General features: G+C 43.9%; 1 protein-coding gene across 4 annotated transcripts in view; it reads right to left on the bottom strand.

Annotated features, from left to right (window-relative positions):
• The window catches only part of TPM4 (tropomyosin 4), a 122,167-nt gene that overhangs the window by 6,229 nt on the left and 91,154 nt on the right, over nt 1-24,784 (bottom strand). For all 4 annotated transcript variants that reach the window (XM_040323047.1, XM_040323037.1, XM_040323063.1 and 1 more), the window contains 3 exons: nt 16,214-16,347; nt 7,452-7,569; nt 1,438-1,508 (listed from right to left, as the gene is read on the bottom strand). In XM_040323047.1, coding sequence (XP_040178981.1) covers nt 1,438-1,508; nt 7,452-7,569; nt 16,214-16,347 — 323 coding nt within the window. The remainder of the gene's footprint in view (nt 1-1,437; nt 1,509-7,451; nt 7,570-16,213; nt 16,348-24,784) is intronic.

Genomic DNA, 24,784 nt, shown 5'->3' with positions numbered 1-24,784 from the left:
CAGGGGATACGTCCACCAATCACATGCAGAGCAGGGCGGGTGACAGGTTGGAGTCTCGTCTTGTCAGTTTATGCAGAGCAGACACAGCCTGCTCTGCTCTATAGGCAGTTGGGTGTAAACAAAGTGTCCTCTGATCTACCTAGACAGATGGGGATAGATTCCCTTTTTTTTTTTTAAGCAGGCCGGAACGGATTGGAGGTAGGTGGTGGGTGTACATGTACACAAGTCCATTTACATCCACCAATTCCTGGGAATACATGTACCACCCGATTGGGTCTGCCTGGAAAACGGACAGGCAGACCTGATCGGAACCGCCTGTGCGAAAGGAGCCTTAGTCTCCTACTATCTTACTACCACCACCATGTTTTATGGTGGGGATGGTTCAGGGTAATGTGCAGTGTTAGTTTTCGGCCACACACAGCATTTTGCCTTTAGGCCAAAATGTTAAACTTTGCTCTCATCTGACCAGAGCACCTTCTTCCACATGTTTGCTGTGACCCCACATGGATTCTCGCAAACAGGACTTCTGGCTTTCTTGCCACTTCTCCATAAAAGGTCAGAATTGTGGAGTGCATGACTAATAATTGTGTTGTGGACAGATTCCCCCACCTGAGCTGTGGATCTTTGAAACTCCTCCTGAGTTACCATGGGCCTCTTGGCTGCTTCTCTAATTAATGCTCTCCTTGCCTGGCCTGTCAGTTTAGGTTTGACGACCATGTCTTGGGTAGGTTTGCAGTTGTGCCATACTCTTCGGAAGATGGATTTTATGTTTATAACCCAACCCTGCTTTAAACTTCTCCACAACTTTATCCTTGACCTGTTTGGTGTGTTCCGTGGCCTTCATGATGCCATTTATTCACTATGGATCTCCAACAAACCTCTGAGGGATTCACAGAACAGCTGTATTTATACTGAGATTAAATAACACACTGGTGTATTCCATTTAACGAATTTGGTGACTTCTGAAGGCAATTGGTTCCACTAGATTTTAGTTAGGGGTATCAGAGTAAGGGGGTCTGAATACAAATGCATGCCACACTTTTTACATATATTTGTAAAAAATGGAAAACCAAATTTTCCACTTCATAAATATGTGCCACTGTGTTGGTCCATCACATAAAATAACCTGACAAAATGTAGAAAATTTAAAAAGGGGGTGTGAATACTTTTTCAAGGCACTGTAAACTTGAGTTTAGAAACTTTGTGTTTTTTGCGTGTAGGCGAGGTTAAACCTCCATCTTCTGAACGTGAAAGAATCATGTTCAGTATAGGAACGTTTTGACCGCTGGCCGTAAGAACAAAAAATTGCGGTAACATTTTTTGGGGGAATATTGTTGCAAAGCAGCACAGATGGCAGTAGTATGCATCACAGCAAGTTCATCCAATATACCAACAATATCCAAAGATTAGTGCAAAAAAACAAAAAAACAAACTTACAGTTCAGACACTTCGGCGCGCTCCTCTGCCCTCTCCAGCTCACCCTCAAGAATGACCAATTTACGAGCCACCTGCACAGAAAATTATAAGAAGCAGGTAAATGTTTGAATAACTAATACATTGTGTAGGCTTGCTTCTTGCAGATCATACATCAATAATGAATAAGGCAATGAAGAACAGGGTTACAACAAGGCACATATGCTGCTAATATTTATTTCATGATTTTGTCACATGACTGTTGTAGAGCACTGAAAACATAAGAATTATTTATGCGTTTTACATTATGCTGCCACTAAAGAGCAAGCAACAGCTGAAAAATAAGCAGAAAAGTGCATTGAGAAGTTACATTTCTCTGGAATTTGACACTGTAGATCAGCCATTTTTAACCAGGGACCCATTTTTAATCAGGCACCCTGCGGTGCTTTGACAAGATTCCTAAAAATTGCCCAAAAATTGTATACAAGCTGGCATGTGGATAAAGCCTGCCTTTTGTTGCACAAAGCCACAGGTTTTCATTGTTCACCATTATGACCTTCTAGCTGCCGTCCTCCTAACGACCAATGGCATCATCAGTTGATAAAGCAGATGCTAGTCGCCTACATAGCATCCTTGTTTGGCCTTCCCCTCTCCATCATTGGGGTCACATTAGCTGAGTAATGGAGAAAAACTGAGGGAGAAAAGAAACATTGGAATACTAGTGAACACCGTTTTCAAGTGCATTTGCTTTGGAAGAACAAATCACTTCTGTTGGGTGTCCTACGTGTGGATGTTGCTGCATTATGTAAAATTATTAGAATACTTTTTAAATTTTAGCATGGGGTGCGGTCCGTTTACGGACTTACAATGGTTCCCTATGGGATCACGGCCGTTAGCGGATGGAGCATCCGCCAACGTCCGTAATCACCCGCCTACGTCAGGATTCGGTTTTTCAGACAGAAGAAAACCCTATTTTTCTTCCGTCTGACGGATCGGATGAATACGGACATACGGTCCGTATTCATCCGATTTCCCATAGGGGAGAGTGGAGGAGAGACAGGGCAGTCTCTGCACTGTGTGCGGGAACCGCCCTGTCTGCCGACAGCTCAGCGGGGATTAACGGAGGAGCTGTCGGCAGACAGGGCGGTTCCCGCACACAGTGCAGAGACCGCCCTGTCTCTCCTCCGCTCTCCCCTATGGGGAATCGGATGAATACGGACCGTCTGTCCGTATTCATCCGATCCGTCAGACGGAAGAAAAATAGGGTTTTCTTCTGTCTGGAAAACCGAATCCTGACGGAGGCGGGTGATTACAGACGTTAGCGGATGCTCCATCCGCTAACAGCCGTGATCCCATAGGGAACCATTGTAAGTCCGTAAACAGACCGCACCCCATGCTAAAAATGTAAACACGGATCCGCTCCGTGTGAAAGAGCCCTTACTATGAAGCTTTGACATACTGGGCTGTCCACCAATCTTTGCACAGACTGCTTAGCAAAGATGCGGACTAGACTCAAAACTTGTATTACCTCAACCAGTTAAAAGAGAATGTTTGAACTATAACCCCACGAGGTGACAAAATCTGAACTTTGTTTTTCTTTTCAATTCCGATCGAGAAGGAAAGGCTTACACAACTGGTGGGGTTTTTATTCTGTTTGCATTCTCATTTTTCTCGTCGACTTGTCACTGGGACGATTTAAAAAATTCAAGAATCTTTAAGACATGACTTTTCATACGCCATATCCATGACAGATAAGGCAAAACCGTTGGGTGGTTAGTTTATTTTTTGTTTTTGGCCTTGATGCCTTTATTTTTGGAAGGAGTTTGGTCACAGCATAATTGTATGTGCGGTTTACCTGAAAATTTAGGTGTGCTCCTATTGGTTCTATTAGAACGTGCGTTTACTGAAAGTGCATCAAAGATTCAGCATGCAGTACTCTGATGCAAATGCAGTCTAATATAAATCAACTGGAGCCACCTAAAACAGCATAAACTGACTGCAGCCAAACTGCGAGGCACTGGTGTAAACCTTCATTTCATTTGGGGTATTTGAGCAGGAAAATACCCCAGTTAGTCATTTGAGGTCAAGGTAACTTTATAAATTAGGCCCCTTTAAGGCGTTTTGGCGCCAAAACTAGTACCTTTCAAGCCACCCCAGTGTGAAAGCCTGAGTGCTTTCACACTGGGGCATGTGCTTTCAGAACGGGAAAGAAAGTCCTGCAAGCAGCATCTTTAGGGCGGTGTATAGACTACTCCTCCACCGCCCCTGCCCATTGAAATAAATGGGCAGCGCTGCCAAAGCGCCTGCAAAGAGGTTCGGCAACGCCGCAACTCGGACGCCATTAACCCTTTCTTCGGCTGCTATCGGGGGTTAAAAGCACCACCGCCATCCGCCAAAAAGCACTGCTTTACTGCCAACGCCCCAATGAGAAAGGGGTCTTGAGAAGTGAAAAGCTTTTCCTGAGGAAGATATTATTCCTCAATACTCATTTCAATATTTTGTAGATGAAGCCAAACATCTATAGTTGTAAAGTAATGACAGTAAAGTGTAAAGCTATGGGCCAGATCTTTCAGAACTCTACTCCAAAATAGGAAAAATGTCAGCAAGTTTTAAACACCCTCCATACATATGTACTCTTGTTAAAAAAAGTTATCTAAAAGTTTGACTACGCTCACTTCTAGTTTAATCAATAAGGCAGGAAGTGAAAGGAAAGCTCTTCAGTGGAACACCAATGGGAAAAAAAACATAGTTTTTCATACCAGTTAATAAAAGGCGGTAGAAACCAATATACATACTTCCCTTAATATCACCTTCATGGCTTTTTGGAGTCTTCACCTACAGGCAGCCAAAATACCACCTGCACAGTCACTCCACGTAGACTATATTGGTCCAGTGACAGCCACCTGCTGTAATCGAATGATAGGCTATAGAGGAGACTTGGCAGGCACAGCCGTCTTAAGATTTTGGATTCCAGGAGGTGAAGATTGCAAGTGAGATCAAAGTGAAGTATATTAACTGGGGCAGTTTACTTTTCACCATGGGACCAAGACAAAGAATTCTCCTTTGCATAGAACAGCCTAAATCAGGGGTGGGCAATTATTTTTTCGATGGGGCCACATGAGAAACTAAAAATATTTTGGAGGGCCGGGCCAAAAGGCTAAACTCAATACTGCATAAAATCAATTGTATTTCTTTATAAAAAGCAGTAAATATCATTGTTGGAAAACTGGTACGAGTACTTGTTATAGACATGGCACAGGAGGGGGACAGAGGCTGGGGACATGGCACAGGAGGGGGACAGAGGCTGGGGACATGGCACAGGAGGGGGACAGAGGCTGGGGACAGAGGCTGGGGACATGGCACAGGAGGGGGACAGAGGCTGGGGACAGAGGCTGGGGAGGGGGACAGAGGCTGGGGACATGGCACAGGAGGGGGACAGAGGCTGGGGACAGAGGCTGGGGAGGGGGACAGAGGCTGGGGACAGAGGCTGGGGACAGAGGCTGGGGAGGGGGACAGAGGCTGGGGACAGAGGCTGGGGACAGAGGCTGGGGACATGGCACAGGAGGGGGACAGAGGCTGGGGACAGAGGCTGGGGACATGACACAGGAGGGGGACAGAGGCTGGGGACATGACACAGGAGGGGGACAGAGGCTGGGGACATGACACAGGAGGGGGACAGAGGCTGGGGACATGACACAGGAGGGGGACAGAGGCTGGGGACATGACACAGGAGGGGGACAGAGGCTGGGGACATGACACAGGAGGGGGACAGAGGCTGGGGACATGACACAGGAGGGGGACAGAGGCTGGGGACATGACACAGGAGGGGGACAGAGGCTGGGGACATGACACAGGAGGGGGACAGAGGCTGGGGACATGACACAGGAGGGGGACAGAGGCTGGGGACATTACACAGGAGGGGGACAGAGGCTGGGGACATGACACAGGAGGGGGACAGAGGCTGGGGACAGGCAGCCACTGTTTAATCAATAACAATTGATTAAACAGTGGCTGCATGTGATGGCACAGTGGCTGCGTGTGATGGCACAGTGGTTGCGTTTGATGGGCACAGTGGCGACAATTGATGGCACAGTGGCTGCGTGTGATGGGCACAGTGGCAACAATTGATGGCACAGTGGCTGCGTGTGATTGGCACAGTGGCTGCGTGTGATTGGCACAGTGGCTGTGTTTGGGAACAGTGGCTGCGTGTGATTGGCACAGTGGCGACAATTTATGGTGGCACAGTGGCTGCGTGTGTTGGCACAAGTGGCTGCGTGTGTTGGCACAAGTGGCTGCGTGTGTTGGCACAAGTGGCTGCGTGTGACCCCTCCCGGCCCTGCCTACTGTTATCACCGCGGCGGGGAACATTAGACAGCGTTAGTTTGAACAGCTGTTTTCCCCGCTGCGCATAGACACTCCCCCTTGGACGGATCTGTCCAATCGCGAGCAAGGGGGAGTGTCTATGTGACTCCCCCTTGCTCGCGATTGGACAGATCCGTCCAAGGGGGAGTGTCTATGCGCGGCGGGGTAAACAGCTGTTCAAACGAACGCTGTCTAATGTTCCCCGCCGCGGTGATTAACGTGGCAGCGGCGGCGGTTTCGGCGGCGGGGGTGGGCCGGATTAAAAGGTCCGCCGGGCCGTAGTTTGCCCAGGTCTGGCCTAAATGATATCCAAGGCTGGCCATACATTATACAATTCTCTTGTACAACTTTCCTTTAGATGTACCAAAACCATGTAATATAATATGAGGGCAAACCTAAAACACTTTCAATTTGCATGCAATCAGGCAGGCCCTTTGCCTACATAGTTGAAGGTAAATCTAAAAGGAAATCGAATAAGAAAATGATATAATGTATGGCCAGCTTAATACCAAAAACTTTACCAGTTTTGGATATATTAACAGAATAACTGAATCATCTGTCCAGTTGATATCTGCGTACCCATTAAACTTCACTTTCTGTCCTGCAGGTACAATTGTAATGGCGAGGCTAAAGCCACTTAATTAAAATTAATATTCTGCATCCAATAGATTTCCAGGATGTCGGATGTCTGCTCCCCTGATCATTGTGGTTTGATCTACTTAACAACAACAACCAGTGGTGGCTGGTGCTTCATTTTTTTGGGGTGGGGGTTGTGGCAAACATACCATAAATTTGCTATTGTCACACAACTGTTGACTCTGGTGCAGTGCCTCAGGCTCTAATCGTGTGCTTCCAAAAAATTAATTGAAATCCAGGCATCCAGCATGTAGATTAGGGGCCAGGTGCATGGATTAGTGGGGAAGGCGCCTCTGTGGACCATATGGATGGGCCACCACTGATCGCTATGGTGTCTTATAGTGAAAAAGGGGCTTGTGGAAGGAACAGAGTGCAGAGGGAGCCAGGCATCTAAATTGTCCCCAAGTGTGATTCTTCAGTGGCTATAGCTCTTTAATAGAACAACGATTAGAGGCACCACCCACTGGAGAGGCATTGCTCTTTTTTTAGTGTAGGATGCGGTTTAAAATTTAAAAAAAGTATGGCAATAGGGTCACTGGAAGAAATGCTTTGACAAGGTTATAGTTATAAACAAGAACTCCTGGAAAGTCCATCTCAGGGATTAACTATCATCCCTTTCACTCTGCTCTAAACAATTCCTGGTAGTATTAAGAAAAAAAAAAAAAAAGTGATGTGGACACTTCCTATTGGATGACCAGTGACAGACTCCTCTCAAGATCCAGAAGAGGAGTGACATAATTGCAAAGAGACAGAAGGCTAGAGATGGACCGTCTGCACTGCTGGTTTAGCTGCCCTCTGCACCTGGTCCCAGGATAGATTATTATTTTGCTGCGTGTGGAATGTATACTTAAATACAAGCTTGTTTGAGGCTGGACAATTCATAGCAATAAACAGGATGAAAACAAACTGTGCCCTGCTGTGTTGTGACTGTTCTGCCGATTTGAACAAATCACATAAAATGCAATCATTTAGTTTTTGCAGACCGTTTCTAAAGTAATAATCTTGCGTTTCTGCTCTTTCCAACCATTAGACTGTCTCACCTCCTCATATTTGCGATCTGCTTCCTCTGCAATATGTTTGGCTTCTTTGAGTTGCATTTCCTGAATTTCCATTTTTTCCTCATCCTTCATTGCTCGGTTCTCTATTACCTTCATACCTCTGAAATGGAGAAAGAACAAAAAATATTTATAAAATAATTTATACTTAAAAAGATGATCACAGCCATCCTCAACACCTTTGTCTGGGGCTCCTCCTGGCACAAATTGTCCTGGCAGGTCCTGAAGTGCCCGGCCGACGCCGTACTTCCTGACCTGCTCCTCTACTACATGGTGTCCCAGCTCTCGCACCTCTTCCACTACAACCACTCTGACAGGGACCGATACTCCGCCCTGGTTTGCTCGAGTGCCCCGGGCCCTCTGTGCCACCCCTTCCAGCTCCTGTTCCCCGGACCCCGTGGCCCGCCCCGGGCCGATGGAGGGCACATGCTGTTTCACCACTGCAAGATCTGGCAGCTCGCTATGCACATCGGCAAGGCACCCTCTCCCCACTCCCACACCCCCCCTCTGGGTCAACCCTCTCCTACCTGAACTTGCCTCTATCCCCGACCACGGCTTGTGGATCGACAAGGGCATTATCTACCTGTCGCAGGTTGTGGCTCGCGGATCGGTCAGGCCATTCCAAACACTCAGACAACTTTTTACTACTCAACCACATGTTTTTCCGTTTCCTTCAACTCTGACACGCAGCTTGGTAACACGATCCCATCCCTCGAGGTCCCCCTGACTGTTGACATTGAGTCGAGAACAGACCACAAGAGACTTATTTCCCAACTCTATACGTACCTCCTGCAGCCCACAGCAACCACCATTGCCTACCAGCTGAAAACCCGTTGGGAGCCCGATTTGGGCGCTGTGACTGACGGGGACTGGGAGGAAGCCCTTGCTAACTGCAAAAACTGTTTCCCCCAAACTCTCTGACCGCCTTACCCATAAGTTTATCCTCCACAGATCATACCCGACACCCTACCGCATCTCTAAATTCAGACGAGACCATGACCCTAAGTGCCCCAGCTGCGGCCACCCCAACGCCTCCTTCATCCATGCTCTGGACCGGCCTGACCATACAAGGGTTCTGGACCCAGGTGGTCCGGTTCCTCCATGACCGCATGGGCTCCCCCGTGTCCCTCTGCCCTCGTCAATGTGTGCTGGGGCTCCTCACTCCTTGAAAGCGAAAAGTATTTAAATATATTTCTGCAAGAAACATTATTACTTGCTAGAATGCAAGTCGCCAGGTTGTGGATGAGGGGGGGGGGGGGGGTCCCCCCACTCTTCAGCAATGGATTAGAGCCGTCAACACTACTCCCCTCTACAAAAAAGTAATGTAAACCCGCAGGGGCTGCCCGAAGAAGTACAATAAGAACTGGGACAGGTGGCTGGAGGACTCCTCCACGTGTACTGCGGTGGACTAGATGTGGTTCTGCTCAGTGAACACGCGCTCCTCTCATGAACTTCCCCCCCCCCCCTCCCCTCCCTCTCTATCCCTCTGTCGCTTTGGTGCCCCGCAGCCCATACCACGTAAACACTATCCCTCCTTATTTTCCCCCATTCTCTTTTTGCATGTCCTTGTGTATGTCAAATGGATTGATTTGTACTTGCAGTGCATGTTGCACTTATCACCCGTCTGTTCATTAATTCTCTATGCTCAATAAAAGCCGTTTTGATTTAAAAAAAATATATATTATATATATATATATATATATATATATATAATATGATCACAGGTCTAAATCTAAAACACATTATAAAAAGCAGTACAGGCAAGGCCAAACGTCAAGCAAGCAAATACATTTGCAGTTCGAGTGCCTCAAGGCAAAATAAAAAAATAAAATAAAAAAAATAAACACACTTCTCCCTGCAAGGTAATGTCATAATGTGATAGTATGCATCACATACTAGCACAGTATGAAAGACTTGCCTTGAAATTAAGCCCTCCAGCTGCACGCCGTCACCATTGACTGGGCTCCCATCTTCACCCGGTCCTCCTTCCGGGTTCGCAGGCTCTGGTCGCTTCAATGACCGAGCCATGATGACGTCACTCCTACACGTGCGCAAGTGTCTTGGCTGCAGTATGGACATCTGAAGCTTTGGCACATGTATGCGGTTCCTTCAGAGCGCATGACATCACCGGCTTCAGAGACCCTGAGCATCTCCTAAACGGTGCACGTTTAGAAGACATTCCTTGTGCCTATAGGCAAGCTTTATTATAAGCATACATGTAGGTACAAGTGTCCAATGGGAGTTTACTACCACTTTAAATACTCTGCAAGGACAGAAAAATACCTGCTGATCTGCTAGAAATGCATTTAGCTTCTAAAGACCTGTAGTGGGCTGACAAAACAGTTGTGTGGTCAGCTCTGCCCTTTGTTACAGAGATCTGGGTTAAGTAGTTTAGCAAAACAGACATATGCAACAGTTTTTTTTTTTTTGTAAACCCCCCCCCCCCCCCCAAAAAAAAAAAGAGGGTGATAGAGGTCAATAAAAACAAACAATGAACAAACATGGAAACTGAAAGCCGTCAAGTTGTTCTAAACAATAGGCTTTAGAATCAAGGCCACAAAATCTTGAAAAACAATTCAAGCATCCAAGTTTTAGAACGTAATTGGTGCATCTCTCAATGAACTACTAAAGCAGGGTATACAAACTGATAAGATTCCTACATCCGTACAATGTATGATGCAGAGATCTCTCCTGCTGTGCTATTGTATTCTGGGGGCAGGGCGGGGCAGGGACTCACCACCCCCCTGATATAATGGTTAAATTAAGATATAAAAATCCTAGCTCAAAAAAAGGTCACATTTTGATTAGTGAAAGCCATTCACTTTTTGTCAATGAGCGGGATTGATTCCACTTCATTACAATTGATTTCCTAGCATATTAAAAGAGAAGACATATAATTATGTTGTAAAACGCTGCATAACCTGTCTGCGATATAAAAATCCTGCATAATAATAAAAGAGGGCATATTATTTTCTTTGAACTCATTTAGGACTCCCAAAATTCATGCTGCGTGATTACAACACTTGGGAAATGGAAACAATTGAACAATGTGCTGTTACCTGTACTGCATAAAAAATATCTGATTGAGCATTCCCAAAATATTAGTGTTTTGTTTACCCATGCAAAACAACCTTTGTAGGGCATCACATACCTTATGTATATATTTAAAGTGAATTAACTTTCTTTACTCAATCCTTCAGTGGGTGGTGTTATGTAAAGAGAGGTTTTGACCACCTCATCCCATTCTCCAGAGGTCAAAGAGGGAATGCCTCCTCTTTTTCCTAAAGTTACGTATTAAAAGTGGTTGTAAAGTCTCAAGGTTTTTTTTTAGCCCACTATCAACTGAATCAGGGTCACAGGATTGCAGAACTAAGTGCACTTCTGTGACCTACAGAGCTTTGGTCATACTTCTCCAGGCATTTTTTTTTCCTATCTGGGACTGATGTGTGAACTTTGTCACCAGCCACCAGAAGAGTTAAAGCTTAAAGTGGTAGTAAAGGCTTAAAAGAGAAAGTACACCCCCCCCCCCCCGAAAAACAGGGAAAAAACAAACCCTGCAAGAGAAAGGCATAATGAGCTAGTATGCATACTAGCTCATTATGTGACACTTAGCTGAAATGGAAGCCCCCGAAGTGCTCCTCGTTCGCCGCCATGTCCCCTCGCAGATTCTTCCTGGTATCGGCGCTGCGATGACGTCACTCCTGCGCATGCACTCCGGCACTCACTGGTCTCGAAAGGTGAATGCACGATGAAGGTTTTGTTTAGACAAGGCACAAGCTAGTCTTCCTTTGGACTGAGGAAGACAAGCTTGTGCCCTGGATTACATGTACTACAGTCTTTGCTGCGCAACCAGGCCCAATTTTTTTATCTTGGATGTGTTCAGCGGCAACCATTAGAATATACAGTTGTGTTCATAAGTTTACATACCCCGACAGAATTTATGATTTCTTGGCAATTTTTCAGAGAATATGAATAATAACACAAACACTTTTCATTCACACATGGTTAGTGTTTGGCTAAAGCCATTTATTATCAATCAACTGTTTACTCTTTTTAAATCATAATAACAGAAACTACCCAAATGACCGTGATCAAAAGTTTACATACCCTAGTGATTTTGGCCTGATAAGATTGACATAAAAGGGTTTGAATGGCTATTAAAAAAGGTAACCATCCTCACCTGTGATCCGTTTGCTTGTAATTAGTGATATATATATATATATATATATATATATATATATATATATATATATATATATATATATATATATATATATATATATATATATATATATATATATATATATATATATATATATATATGTGAGCCCCTTGCAACTTTCATGCACTGCACTGAAGAATCATGGGGAAAGCAAAAGAATTGTCATGAAATCTGTGGGGAAAAAGGTAGTTGAACTGTATAAACCAGAACGGGATATAAAAAGATATCCAAGAAATTGAGAATGACAATCAGCCGTGTTCAAACGCTAATCAAGAAGTGGAGAAAGAGGGGTTCTGTTGAAACCAAACCACGGTCAGGTAGACCAACTAAAATTTCAGCCACAACTGCCAGGAAAATTGTTTGGGATGCAAAGACAAATCCACAAATAACTTCAGGTGAATTACAGGACGCTCTGAAAACATGTAGTGTGGCCGTTTAAAGATGCACAAGAAGGAGGCACTCGAATAAACATGGACTGCATGGTCAAGTTGCCAGAAAAAAGCAGTTACTATGCAATTGCCACAAAGTATCTCACTTACAATACACCAAACAGCACAGAGACAAGCCTCAAACCTTCTGGCACAAGTCAAGTCATTTGGAGTGATGAGACCAAAATTTTGCTTTTTGGCCACAACCATAAACACTACATTTGGAGAGGAGTCAACAAGACCTATGATGAAAGGTACACCATTCCTACTGTGAAACAGAGGTGGATTGCTGATGTTTTGGGTGATGTGTGAGCTACAAAAAGGCACAGAAAATTTGGTCTAAATTGATGGCAAGATGAACGCAGTTATCAAAAAATACATTTGCATTCATCAGCAAGGAAGCTGCACATTGGACGTACTCGGTCATTACAACATGACAACGATCTAAAACAGAAGGCCAAGTCAACCTGTCATTGGCTACAGCAGAATAAAGTGAAGGTTCTGGAGTGGCTATCTCAGTCTCCTGACCTCAATATCATTGAGCCACTCTGGGGAGATCTGAAACGTGCAGTTCATTGCAAGACAGCCCAAGAATTTACAGGAACTGGAGGCTTTTTGCCAAGACGAATGGGCAGCTTTACCATCGGAGAAGATAAAAGAGCCAGTCAGTGCTCAGACCATACGCTGCACACTGCATCAAATTGATCTGCATGGAAGCCTCTTCTAAAGACGATACACAAGAAAGCCTGCAAACACTTTGCTGAAGACAAGCAGACTAAGGACATGGATTACTGGAACCATGTCCTGTGGTCTGATGTGACCTCTGCACCCTCCACTCTCCTTCCATCCTCCCATCCACCCTGGGGTGGGGTAGGATAGGAAGAGATGGGGTGGGGTAGAATGGGATTTGGTGTGTGGAAGTCTTGCAGATCTCACTCATGACCAATAGAGCACACAGCAAATATCCATGCCCCCAACCCTTGTCTGTTGTAACTTGCACAGACCTGCTGCTGCACGATGACTGGTTCTTCCACCGGCTCTCTACTGCTAGAGATCATAACCTCCCCCACCTCCTGTTCACTGCACTGCCTCTTTCTGAGCTGTGATGAACGAGGGGACACTTGTACCTGCAAGAGCCTATACGATGTCACCTGGGCTAATCCTGTGCCCCTCACCCGCTACACTGCTGTCTTCACTCTGCAGAAACGTATCCTCTGACAGTCACCTTGCATGGCGCTCGGAGATGGAAAGGACACTTCACCAGGGGTGAACACATACCTGCTAATATTCCATGCTCAGCAGCGTCCCCTCAATCCTGGAAATGAATACAGTGACAGAGATAATGAGAGTGGGGAGGTGAGGCGATAGGGGCAGGTTCTGTGCCGGCTGGTATAAACACTCTCCCGAAAGCCTGCATAGAGGAAGAGTTTCCGGGTTTTGAGCGTGCTGAAAACCAGACACATAACTCAAAAACCGGACAAGGTGGCAATGGACGGAGGATGTTTACTCTTGTTGCCTGGGAGACAAAAGAGGTGACGACCTGTCGGCCGTTGCGCGGGCCAAATGCGGCCCTTGCGTTTGCCACCCCTGCTCTAGAATATGCATCGGAGCGATATACAATCACTATTTCTAGCTCAGGATACACATCTACACTACCCGTCTAAAAAAAAAAAAACCAAGGCTTGTAAACACCGTTTTTAGAACGCTCTTCAGCCGGTCACATGACTCGCGGCCACTGTCTGCCTCCGATATATGGCTTCTATAGGAGGGGCCGAGATCTCCTTCTGACATCAGCTGTGGAGATCACATGGCTGCTCAGCCTCTCCTTCAGTAGCCCTGGAACCTGGCTGAGAGTCATGTGGCCGGCCTGAGGATCATGCTAAATCGGAAATTTACAAGCCTTGTTTTTTTATAAGACAGATACAGTGTACTATGCCTGCCTATACTAGAGGGGCTATAGATCTATATCTAGGTATATAGTGGTTAAACACATATCTAAACACACAAATGAAAATGTATTTTATTACAGCTTACAAATTGTGGCTGCATTTTTTAGTTTTCAGACCAACTGTAGAGTCCTTATAATTTTCTGTGAAATGAACTCTCAATATTATTTTCTTTATAAACCCATCTTCTGTAAACCAAAAGTCTCTCTGTGTAATAAAGATAATGAGGAGGCCATATTTGTAGTCCAAATCAGGACGACAACCATGACTCCTCCAATGATACATTAGAGAGTGCCCACAGCCAATCACTTTAGAGTGTGTTTTTTGCAGAATTACAATGTAAAAAACAAATCAAATAAAACAAATAACAAAAATACTTACCTTAAAAGGGATAAAGTTCGCCTTTTGGAACAAGTTATATGTTCCACCCATATCTTGGTTGAAACATGTTCCAGCTTCTGCTGCCTCTTTCCCCAAATATCCACCGACTGCAGCCTGCATCTTCTCCCCACACCCGCTCTCACATTTTGAAGACAGAGCAGCCATGCAGGGCTTTGCCACCATGGCCGTGTCATTCACTCACAGTGTGCGGTGAATGGATGAACTACAATTACCATCATCCACTGCAGTAGACAGATTATAGTTCTGAATGAATTGTGAGGATGCTGATGAGCACTCTTAGTTCATTCACAAGCCTTGTAGCTTTCAAAACAGACAGCCCGTATGGAGGTACAAGCTGAAAGCTGCAGTGCTCAACTTTGACCAATACACACATAATCCATTGATTACTGGTGCAATGCTTTCCAGGCTCCTTCAGGAAAAATAAATGGAATTTTTTTTTTTGTTTGCAAATATGTGCATTTACAATTTTTTTCTAAAAACGTGTACGTATCCTTTATTTCGGCAGTGTTATGATGTGCTAGGTCTCAAGTTCTCTCTTCCCTTTTTGAAGAGGGGTCTTTCTTTGCCCACATTGCTGTTGTCCGGCAGCGGGGTCTTTTCAGTATCCAGAAAGCTACAGTGGCATGACGACATCACAGCATGAGAACCAGTCAAAATAGAGATAAACTGCATTACTGAATTACAAGTCTCCACTACTAGAGGAGGTTTTGGCAAAGGACAAGGGACAAAGGACAAGGATTGTGGAAGGCAATTAAAAAAAAAAACAGCCTTTTTTTGGAGAGAGTTGATATTTGCCCAGACATGGTCTTTAAGCTGAACCGCTTACAACAAACATGCTAGAATACGATCCAATGACATGGAAAAAAAAAAAAAAAAAAGTCTCATCTGTTGATCTCGCCAACAGTAATCAGTCAACTGTTGGCTTTAAATGCAAGCCTAGATTAGCAGTCTGCCTGCAAACAGCAAGGCCCCTTTCACATTGAGGCGTTTTTCATGTGGTATAGCGCTGCTATACCGCATGAAAAAACCTGCCCTGTAGTCTTCAATGTGAAAGCCTGAAGGCTTTCACACTGAAGCGGTGCGCTAGCAGGAGCGCTCCACAAGTCCTGCTAGCCACATCTTTACCGCGGTATAAGAGCGGTGTGTTCACCGCTCCTATACCGCGCCTTCCCATTGAAATCAATGGGAAAGCGCGGTAATACCGCCCGCAATGGCTATACCGTCACCGCAGCTGCACGCCTCAATGTGAAAGCAGCCTTAAAGTCACTTGTTTCTGCATTAGTTTTTAGTGTGTAAAACTGTATTGCAGAAAATGAAAGGTCTACAAATTTGTTCAGCTGTTAGGTGATGTTGATTTTTGTCATTTACATAGCACCAAAGCTTCAATAAGTAAACGGCCTTTGAAAAGTAGTCCCTGCAAAAAGAACACTACTGTCCTTACCACAGTCATCACACTCAAATGCAGTAAGGTGGAATTTTATAAACTTCCTAGAAAGTTTTGAACTACAGAAGATAATAATCAGAAAGAACTTGCAAGCTGCGCGCACAACAGTGTTTCATGGAGGATCTGGTCCCTGGACTTCAGCTCTACAAGGTCACAGTGCTTAATTTTCCTGGCTACCATTTAATTGCGATGATAGCATTTTATAAGCACTTTGGCATTGCTTGCTAGAAACAAGAATAGTATCTCTCACACACATGCACGCCCAGACTAGAAACATGTATTAAAATCAAATATTTTATAACTACCTCTCGCTCTCATCAGCTGCCTTTTCTGCTTCTTCCAGTTTCTGTAAAGCTGTAGCTAGACGTTCCTGAGCTCTGTCCAATTCTTCTTCTACAAGCTGGATTCGACGATTCAAGGCAGCTACTTCTCCTTCAGCCTGAAATACAGAAAAAAAGCATGAATATATACTTTCTACATTTTAATCACATACCTAAAATATATTATTCAATGTAGAAAATGAAAAAAAAAAAAAAAAGAAGGTTAAAATGCACCTTCATTAAGGGAAGGAAGGGGTGGTTCGTTGATCAATTTATTGTGACCATACGCCAAACTTCCAAGGGCAATTTCTGCAAATATAAGTTTATACAGAGAAAGTACAGAAGTAAAAGTTTGACACCCACAAGGAAAGCTGTGGGAGCATCCAAGACTGGAGAAGATTTTTTTACTCAGCATACATAGTACAAAAAAAAAAAAAAAATATCAGTAGCTGAGTGGGATGAGGCAGTTCCTCTTCATGCACACCTAGCAGCACCAAAAATGTTGCAATCCAGAGTTAATCACAGAAGATACTCAACCAAGACACTTGTCTGTGGGGGGCACACCCAGAACATGTGAATGAATGACACAGTTTCTATTTTACATGTACGACACAAGGGGTGTATTTGGGGGTAGTTTCCATGTAGCCTCTGTGTGGCAAAGTATACCCTGTGCAGGAACTTTGTTTGCATCAGCTTATAGATTATACTACATGTCTGGAGCATCTCCCCAGACAGCCCTCTTGATCCTCATTAATCTAGAACAGGCATGTCTGTCAACCAAGATCAGAAGCAAATTAGTTTGGGGGAGTCAAAGCAAAGTAGATTGAAGTAAAAAAAGAATAGAGGTGTTCTACGAGGCCACCAATTATCAACACCTGCCCCACTGGGTTTGCCTGGAGGGTATTTAGTTGGGGAGATTTAGACTGCTGGATGATGCAGTTGAAGGCACTGAAACCTCAACAAGCTGGGTGAATCCTATTTAAGTTTAGGGTCCTGAAAGGTTGGAATGGCCTCATTGTGTATAAGGTGCGCCAATGTTTTTACACCACATCATGCCCACCATTGAGGGTCAGGTATTGTTCAAAAGCACGGCAGGTTAGGACTGCCCCTTAATGATTTAAGGGGAGACCATTGATTAGGTTTGAGACGTTTGTGGTTTTCCATGCTCTAAGGGCAATTTTTGTAAGTGAAGGTATGGTGGAATTTCTCTCGATGCCTCTAAAGACAAAATTGCTAGTTTTTGGGATAGAACCCAAAAGAGTGGCATCCAACTGAACAGTCGTAATATTTCCCGGTTGCACAAACCGAGGAATACCCACCCCTATATTACCCACCTCTATATTACCATCACTGGAACTGAAGAGCAAGACCACATGTCTACATGGGCAGGTGTAAGGTTAACAGTGCTATTCTGGGTGGGCTCCCAGCCCAAAGTTGGAGATGCAATACAATAATCTTATAAAAGATCTTTTTATGGATCCACACCTGCCGTGGTATAAAGACATAAAAGATGGAGAAGCAAATACAATTTTGTCAAACAAATCCATTCCATAAATGCACGGGAGTCCGATCCATGACAAGCACACGGTTTTTAGCCGCTTCATGAATGGAGCAAGATTTAAAGCTAAAAAGTACATCACTATTCACATTTACTACTGGATAATTAAAATGCATGCCCCCCAGATGACATATAGCCTGAGTTCAAAGGAAACCGGATGAATATAGACTGGTTAACCACAATACATGGGAAGATCCAACAGTATTAACTATATCTAAGGTGGCTTAAGTGATGTTCCTGCATTCTTTAAATAGAAAAAGGAGTCATAAGCATGAAGTGACAATCGTTCCTCCAGCCAAAGTTGCTCTATAGTGTGAAGGGGTGCATGAGAACCACCAGGGTTTACCATGTATATAAGCTAGGAGAGGGGGCACCCTTGCCACAAACCTCTCTGTAATATAAAAGAGTAACAAAGAATGCCATAAGTACAAATTCCTAGTGTACAAAATATTGCAGCCAATTTATAAACTTTAGTTCAAATACAAATTTATATGAGGTGATGTACACAACATCCTTGCACTGCCCACAGGTGGGTCACACTCCAATTAGTTAAATGCCTTTTTAGCATCAAGGGAGCCAACATCCCTAGTCCCTGTGTTGGTGTGAAAGGTAGAGCAGCAGACAAGGTTTGAGCTTGATCCGTGTAAATTAGATGGTCAAGGTTTGACTAAAGTTGTTAGGCAAGAATTTTATTGCTAGTAACTTCGCCTCTATGTTTAGTAGTTAAATTGGTCAATATAAACCACAATTGTCTACTTCTTTACCCAGCTTGGGCACCAGCACAGTCACTGCCTCAGACAGACCCAGGGGGGGGGGGGGGGGGAAATTGTGAATCGAATAGCTGGAGCATAGATGTGCAGATCTACATGTTGGAAATACAATTCGGAAGGCAGGTTGTCTACACCTGGGATCTTATCCACCTGCCCAGCCAATATATACCCTTGAACCTCCTCCAGGTTTACATTAGCAATTAGTGGAGTCTGCTGTTGTGTAAGGAAGGACAGTTGTTGTGTAAGCGGACCTTCAAGTAGGTAGACAGGGTAATCTCTGTATAACAGTAATGCCCAGTAGACACCGCTATTTTTTTGGGGGTTCAACCCATTTGGTTGACACAATCCAATGTTAGTACAGCAATCTCCCCTGCTGTTCTATTGTGTTCCGACATTGGCTGAAAGCACCCTCGGGAGCTGGTCGACAGACCTTTTTCAGTCATGCCCCCTCAGACTAGGGTTGCCAACTCATCCCTTTAAAACAGAACACATATTACACAGGTTCTGTGGCTGATTAAGGAGGTAATTAAACTCACTTGGTGCCTTATTTGCATTAAATTAGCCTCAGAACCTGTGTAATTCATATGTGTTCTGTTTTAAAGGGATGAGGTGGCAACTCTACCTCAGACATGACAACATGATGCATGTTAATGCATTAAGATTCGTCTGATGGAAGAAAGAGGGCACAGGTCCTGAATTTTCACTTTTCACGGATGAAAGCAGGACCAGACATAAAACATAAAAGCAGGAATTGACGTTGTATTGTTGAAGTTAATTTAATTTCTGCTCCTCTGCTGTATTAAAAACAAAGAGCTGTGTTCCTGAGGTGTAATGAAGATTACACACAGTGTAGAAGATAAGTGTCAAAACATTTTAATGTATGAAACGAGAATGAAATAAGTGTGAGAAACTGGCTAAGTAGACGAGTCCAGCTGACGAAAAGATAAGTGCGATACGTCATGGGAACTCCACCTTTTTCCTTTATACATTGTGGTCTCAGTGTGTGAGGGATTTTCCTTATAAGGTAAAAGGCAGTATGGGAAGGCCGGGAACAGGAAAATGCCTGGCATGCCTGCAGAGACTAGTCCTAGAGCTAGTCTGCTCTATGCGATCCGTGCTAATAGCATGAAATGCTCATCTCTGGAAAGCATTACAGATTTTGTCTGGCTTCTAACTGATGATAGAACATTTCATTTCCAGCGGTCTTTAGAAGTTCACACTTTGACAACAAAGTACGTGAGAAGTAGCTCTCTAGAGAGGTAGCAGTTAACATGTCTCGGGGGGGGGGGATACTCCTGGAGCCAACATATGTGTTGTCTATATGAAAAAAAAAAAGGAACACATCTTCATTGGCTGTTAAATTTTACAAATGCTCAAAGACAAAAAGTATTCAAAATGCTTACCTCAATATATTTTATAGAATTACCTATGAAAACGCATTTAACCACTTGCTTACTGGGCACTTAAACCCCCTTCTTGCCCAGGCCAATTATTAGCTTTTATCAACTATAGATATTTAAATGACAATTGCGCGGTCAAGCTACACTGTACTCATAAAATGTTTCTTCCCCCCCCGACACAAATGGAGCTTTCTTTTTGTGGTATTTAAATTACCACTGGGGTTTTTTTTTTTTTGCTAAAAACAAGAAAAAAAAAAATAGAAAACAGGGTTTTCATAGTTGTTATAAAATCTTGCAAAACAGGTAGGTAATTTTTTCAACTTTGTTTATGTGCACTGATAGGCGGGATATGCACTAGTATGTGGCACTGGTGGGCATTGCTTAGCAGCAGTGGGTCTGGAGTGTGCGGGACCAATGTTCTGTTTACTCCAGATGGTAATCCGCTTTTTTTTTCTCTCCTCATGCAGTTAACGCAGTGTTTCTCAATTCCAGTCCCCCTTGGGGGGCAACAGGTCAGGTTTTCAGGATTTCCATTATTTTGCACAGGTGATTTGATCAGTTTCACTGCCTTAGTAATCACCACAGCCTTTTCATCTGAGGGAAATCCTGAAAACCTGACCTGTTGGGGGGGCCTGAGGACTGGAATTGAGAAACACTGAGTTAACGTGAGAAAAAAAAAAAAAAAAAAAAAAAAAAAAAAAAAAAAAAGGTAAAAAGCCAATTACCTGCTAGGTGTACATCACATGATCAGCCCCTTACTCCAATCTGTGATCAGCAGAGTCTAAATTGACTCGCTGATCACAGAGTGAGCTATGCACGCCCCCTGCAGGGGGCGCACAGGCAGCTTGTGCACGGTAGACGCCCTCCCAGCAATTTAGACCCAGTGCTGTAGCCATCTTTCAACTATAGTGCGGGCGGAAAGAGGTGAAAACTCTTTGGACATTGCATGATCTCTTCTAGCCATTTTATGATAGAAGCAGAACAGAGCCTTTGTTAGCGCATTTAAGGCAATAGTTCAATATTGCAAATTAAATTAATGGATTTTAGTCTCTAAAGGCGGCCATACATGGTTCAAACATCTTCCAGTTACCAGGAACCAGCCAAGATTCAAACCATTAATGGGCAGGCTGAATGTATCAAGTTGATCGATCAACTTGGGTACAACCAGCTTGCCGGATATAGCCGCTAGCAATAATTCAGTCCTCTCCCAGCGGGGACAGCTTCCCCGCCCGCACCAGAAGAAGACAATTGATAAGCATTGGGGATTCCTGTCAGCACTGTCTGTATTAGACCCCTTTTACACTGGGGCGGTGGGTCCGTTAGCGGTAAAGGTCATTTTTGGGCAGTTTGCCAAGGCCCCCCTGAAGAAACCTCAAGGCACCCCAGGGTGTCTGGCCACCCCAGTTTAAAAATGCTGGCTTAGATAACGTTGCATATGATAGGAGGATGTTTACATTAGGCATCATCCTACAGACAGCAGCTGGAGGAAGAGGGTGGTGGACCCAAGTGCACTATCAGGGGCCAGCTGCAAGAACCCAGAGGAGATAGCAGGCTCCTAACAGAAAGGAAGATGGCGGGAGATCATACTAGATTCCATGGGCACACAAGTATGTAATTTGAGCATAAGCAAGGGAAAAAGATTTAGAGGGGCTTAAAAGCAACCCCCCCCCCCCAAGGGGTTAAGATATTCTTTAAGGACTGGTGATAATTAGGTACAGTGTATATAGTATGGCTCCTAAGGATAAGACTTTAAAAATGTTATTTACCTTACATGTACTGGTAATATACAACATCCTGAAATACGGCCAATTAAATACATTTTCAGTAATGTTCCTTCAAAATGTTCTTGTCACGGTGGTAAAAAGCAAATTTTGAGTTGACCCTCACTAATGGATTACAAAACTGAATGAAAGTTTTTTTTTTTTTTTTTTTTTTTTTTTTTAAAGAATATATTCAAACCATATTTGGTTAAAAAAAATTCTCTTTTGAAGGTCATCGTTGGGTATATGTTCTTCCAGAACCAAAACACTCAGTATGTAACTTATGAGATTTGATATGGAAACCGTAATTTACTACCTGTATTTAGTGCAATAAATTTTAGGTTTTCAAGGTTGTACATTGACCTTTAAATAAATAAAATAAATCGAAGTGACAGGAGCCATTAAGGAAAGAAGGAATGGAAGTGCACATAAAGAGTGGGATCTGCCTCTGGACCAGTACTTTGCACTACAATTTCTCAATTGTTTATGGGGATATATAGGTATGAGGTCATTTAGTGACACTGTGACAAAGCGTGCATCAGCGCATTTGTCAATCCAGTAAAAGAGCTCAACAGCCAGCAAGACAATCTGTGGGAAGATCTGTACAGCTGACCTACAGCACATTTACAACAGGAAAAGGAGTGCCTGCAGGATACTATGGTTATATCCTAAGCCTTCAAATCAAAGCCTGTTGCTCATTTCCAGTCAAAGTGATTGTTCACAAAGAAGGCAGGGGTGGCATCAATACATGAGCAATACTCCCCTACAAACCACCCATGACAGTAAAGCAAATCATTTCCAATGGATAACTTGGTAGCACTACTCCAATGCAGCCTTCCACTTAACAAAAAAAAACTCTTAACCCCTTCCTATCAGTGTAACACACACACACACACACACACACACACACACACACACACACATCAGTGGGAAAACCTTAAAGTGGAACTAAACCCTCCTATCCTTTTCAGCCATGGAAGCTGCCATCTTAGCTTTTGCATGATCAGCGACTGCCATGGTGCTGCACATGTGATCAGTTAGGATTCCAGTTATTTGATGGCTTGACAGTTTGGTTGGGAGTACAAGCAAAATGTGTCAGTTAGTATTCCTGGCATGCCGGGAGCGTAATTTTTTTTTTTTAAAAACCTTTGAATTGATGGGTTTAGTTCCGCTTGAACACCAGCTATATACATATATGTTCCACTTTTCTGTGCTAGGAGTGGGCTCTCCGTTATGGCACCCAGTTTACAATTGAAATCTTATGGGATGCGACCACTAAGTCAAACACAGTGACCTCACTCCCATCGTTCAGAATCCTATAAAAGACAAACATCAACCAGTACCAATGGGTTATATGCAACAAAATTTTTTTTTTTTTTTTTAAAGCTTGGATAGAGATTGGGGAAAGTTTAGACCCAATCATCCAAGAGCTCGGGGACCATTGTCATGGAGACCAAAAGTGATGGGAAAGCCAAACATTTAGTTTTCATGAGAGACAAAATGAAGGGGAAATCATCAAATGATAGGAAGAATGGTTCCAGTTACAGTCGTTTAAGATAGGAATAACCTTCACTATGGGGAGATTTCCTCTCACGTAAAGCAGAGCTTCACCCTTAAAGGGAAGTATCATTTTTCTGTCTGCTCTCCCTCCCCCATTTTGGGCTCTTTTTTTTGGGAAGGAGGGGCGAGTGGCTTCTTTTGACAGGCACTTATTCCCACTTCTGCCTGGATTGTTTAGGTTAAATGAGTGGAAGTTTGGCCCCCCAACACTCTGCCCACAGCCTCTTGAGACACGTCACAGGTCCCAAGAGCCTGTGGGACCATTCAAAAGGCACCACACAAATCCAACATGTGCAACGGGGAGCCAGCTGTAAGGCCGCAAGGAGCCACAGCTGGCTTCCCACAGTTACTATAGTGGCGCTGGGGACCCGAAGACTGGTAAAGACTAGGCTCCAGTGAGAACAAAGTTGGATCCCCTGGACAGGCAAGTGTACTTGTATTAAAGATCAACAGCTACAATATGTGTAGCTGTTGAAATTTCATTTTTATGGGGGGGGACTGAAGAACCTCTTTAATGTTAATCTGCAAGATGGGGAGCAAAAAGGAGGGTCTTTCCAAACATAATACAAAGAGAGGAAACAAAATAGTCCGATAGGGGTTTTTAACACTTCCGTACTTCATCCAAAAGCTAAAAAATGGCTTCACATACACTTTAATAATGACTGTCTAGCTTGATGAACATAGCAATGCTACATTTAAATTATAACAGGAGGGGAAAACCCAACACAATAGGACGTATGTAAAAATAAAAGGATTAACACCTTTGAAGCCTTCCCGATACAAAAGGATGGGATTATGCATCTAGAACAGAGGGGTTATTCCTCATCCTGCATGTCTATGGTAATCGGATCGAGGTGCCCGGGGGTTCCTGTATGGATAAGGTTGGGCTATCTTCCTGACAATCATTAGGACTGGAGAAATCACTTAAACATCTTCAACATTACAGAACAAGTCCAGTTGAATGCAACGAACTACTACTAGACAGACATATAGGGGCTCATTTACTAAAACTGCATGGTAAAACTCTGCATACAAACCAATCAGCTTCCAGGTTTTGTTAAAGCTTAAATTTAGGACACTGATTGGCTACCATGCACAACTGCACCGGATTCTAAGTGCACCCGTTTTAGTAAATCTCCCTCAGAGTTTATTTACAATGCTGTAGAAATGTAGGCATAATGGATATTGGGGTCACAGCAAGGCCTCAATATGCTCCTAGTTATAGTGTGGCTGGACTATTACAACGTCTAAATCAGAGCTATACGAAAATGTGCCATCGCAGCTTTTCTGCAACTTAAATACCATCCAAGAAAAACCTCACTCATCAAATGAGCTAAACGCTGGCAAATGAACAATACCAGAAGCTTGGTTATAGCAGAGCCCACGCCCTGCATCCTTTCAGATAAAAAGCCAACTCATCAGCTAGAGAGGCCTGTACTGGACTGAAGTATATATAGTGTTAGGGAAATGCTCCTTCCTGCTTTCCAATTGAGCTTTTGTGGTTTAAT

The sequence above is a fragment of the Rana temporaria genome, chromosome 1 (genome assembly GCF_905171775.1).
Source record: "Rana temporaria chromosome 1, aRanTem1.1, whole genome shotgun sequence".
Lineage (NCBI taxonomy): Eukaryota > Metazoa > Chordata > Amphibia > Anura > Ranidae > Rana > Rana temporaria.
The sequence above is the reverse complement of the archived record's forward strand: the minus strand, read 5'-3'. Positions and strand labels throughout refer to the sequence as shown.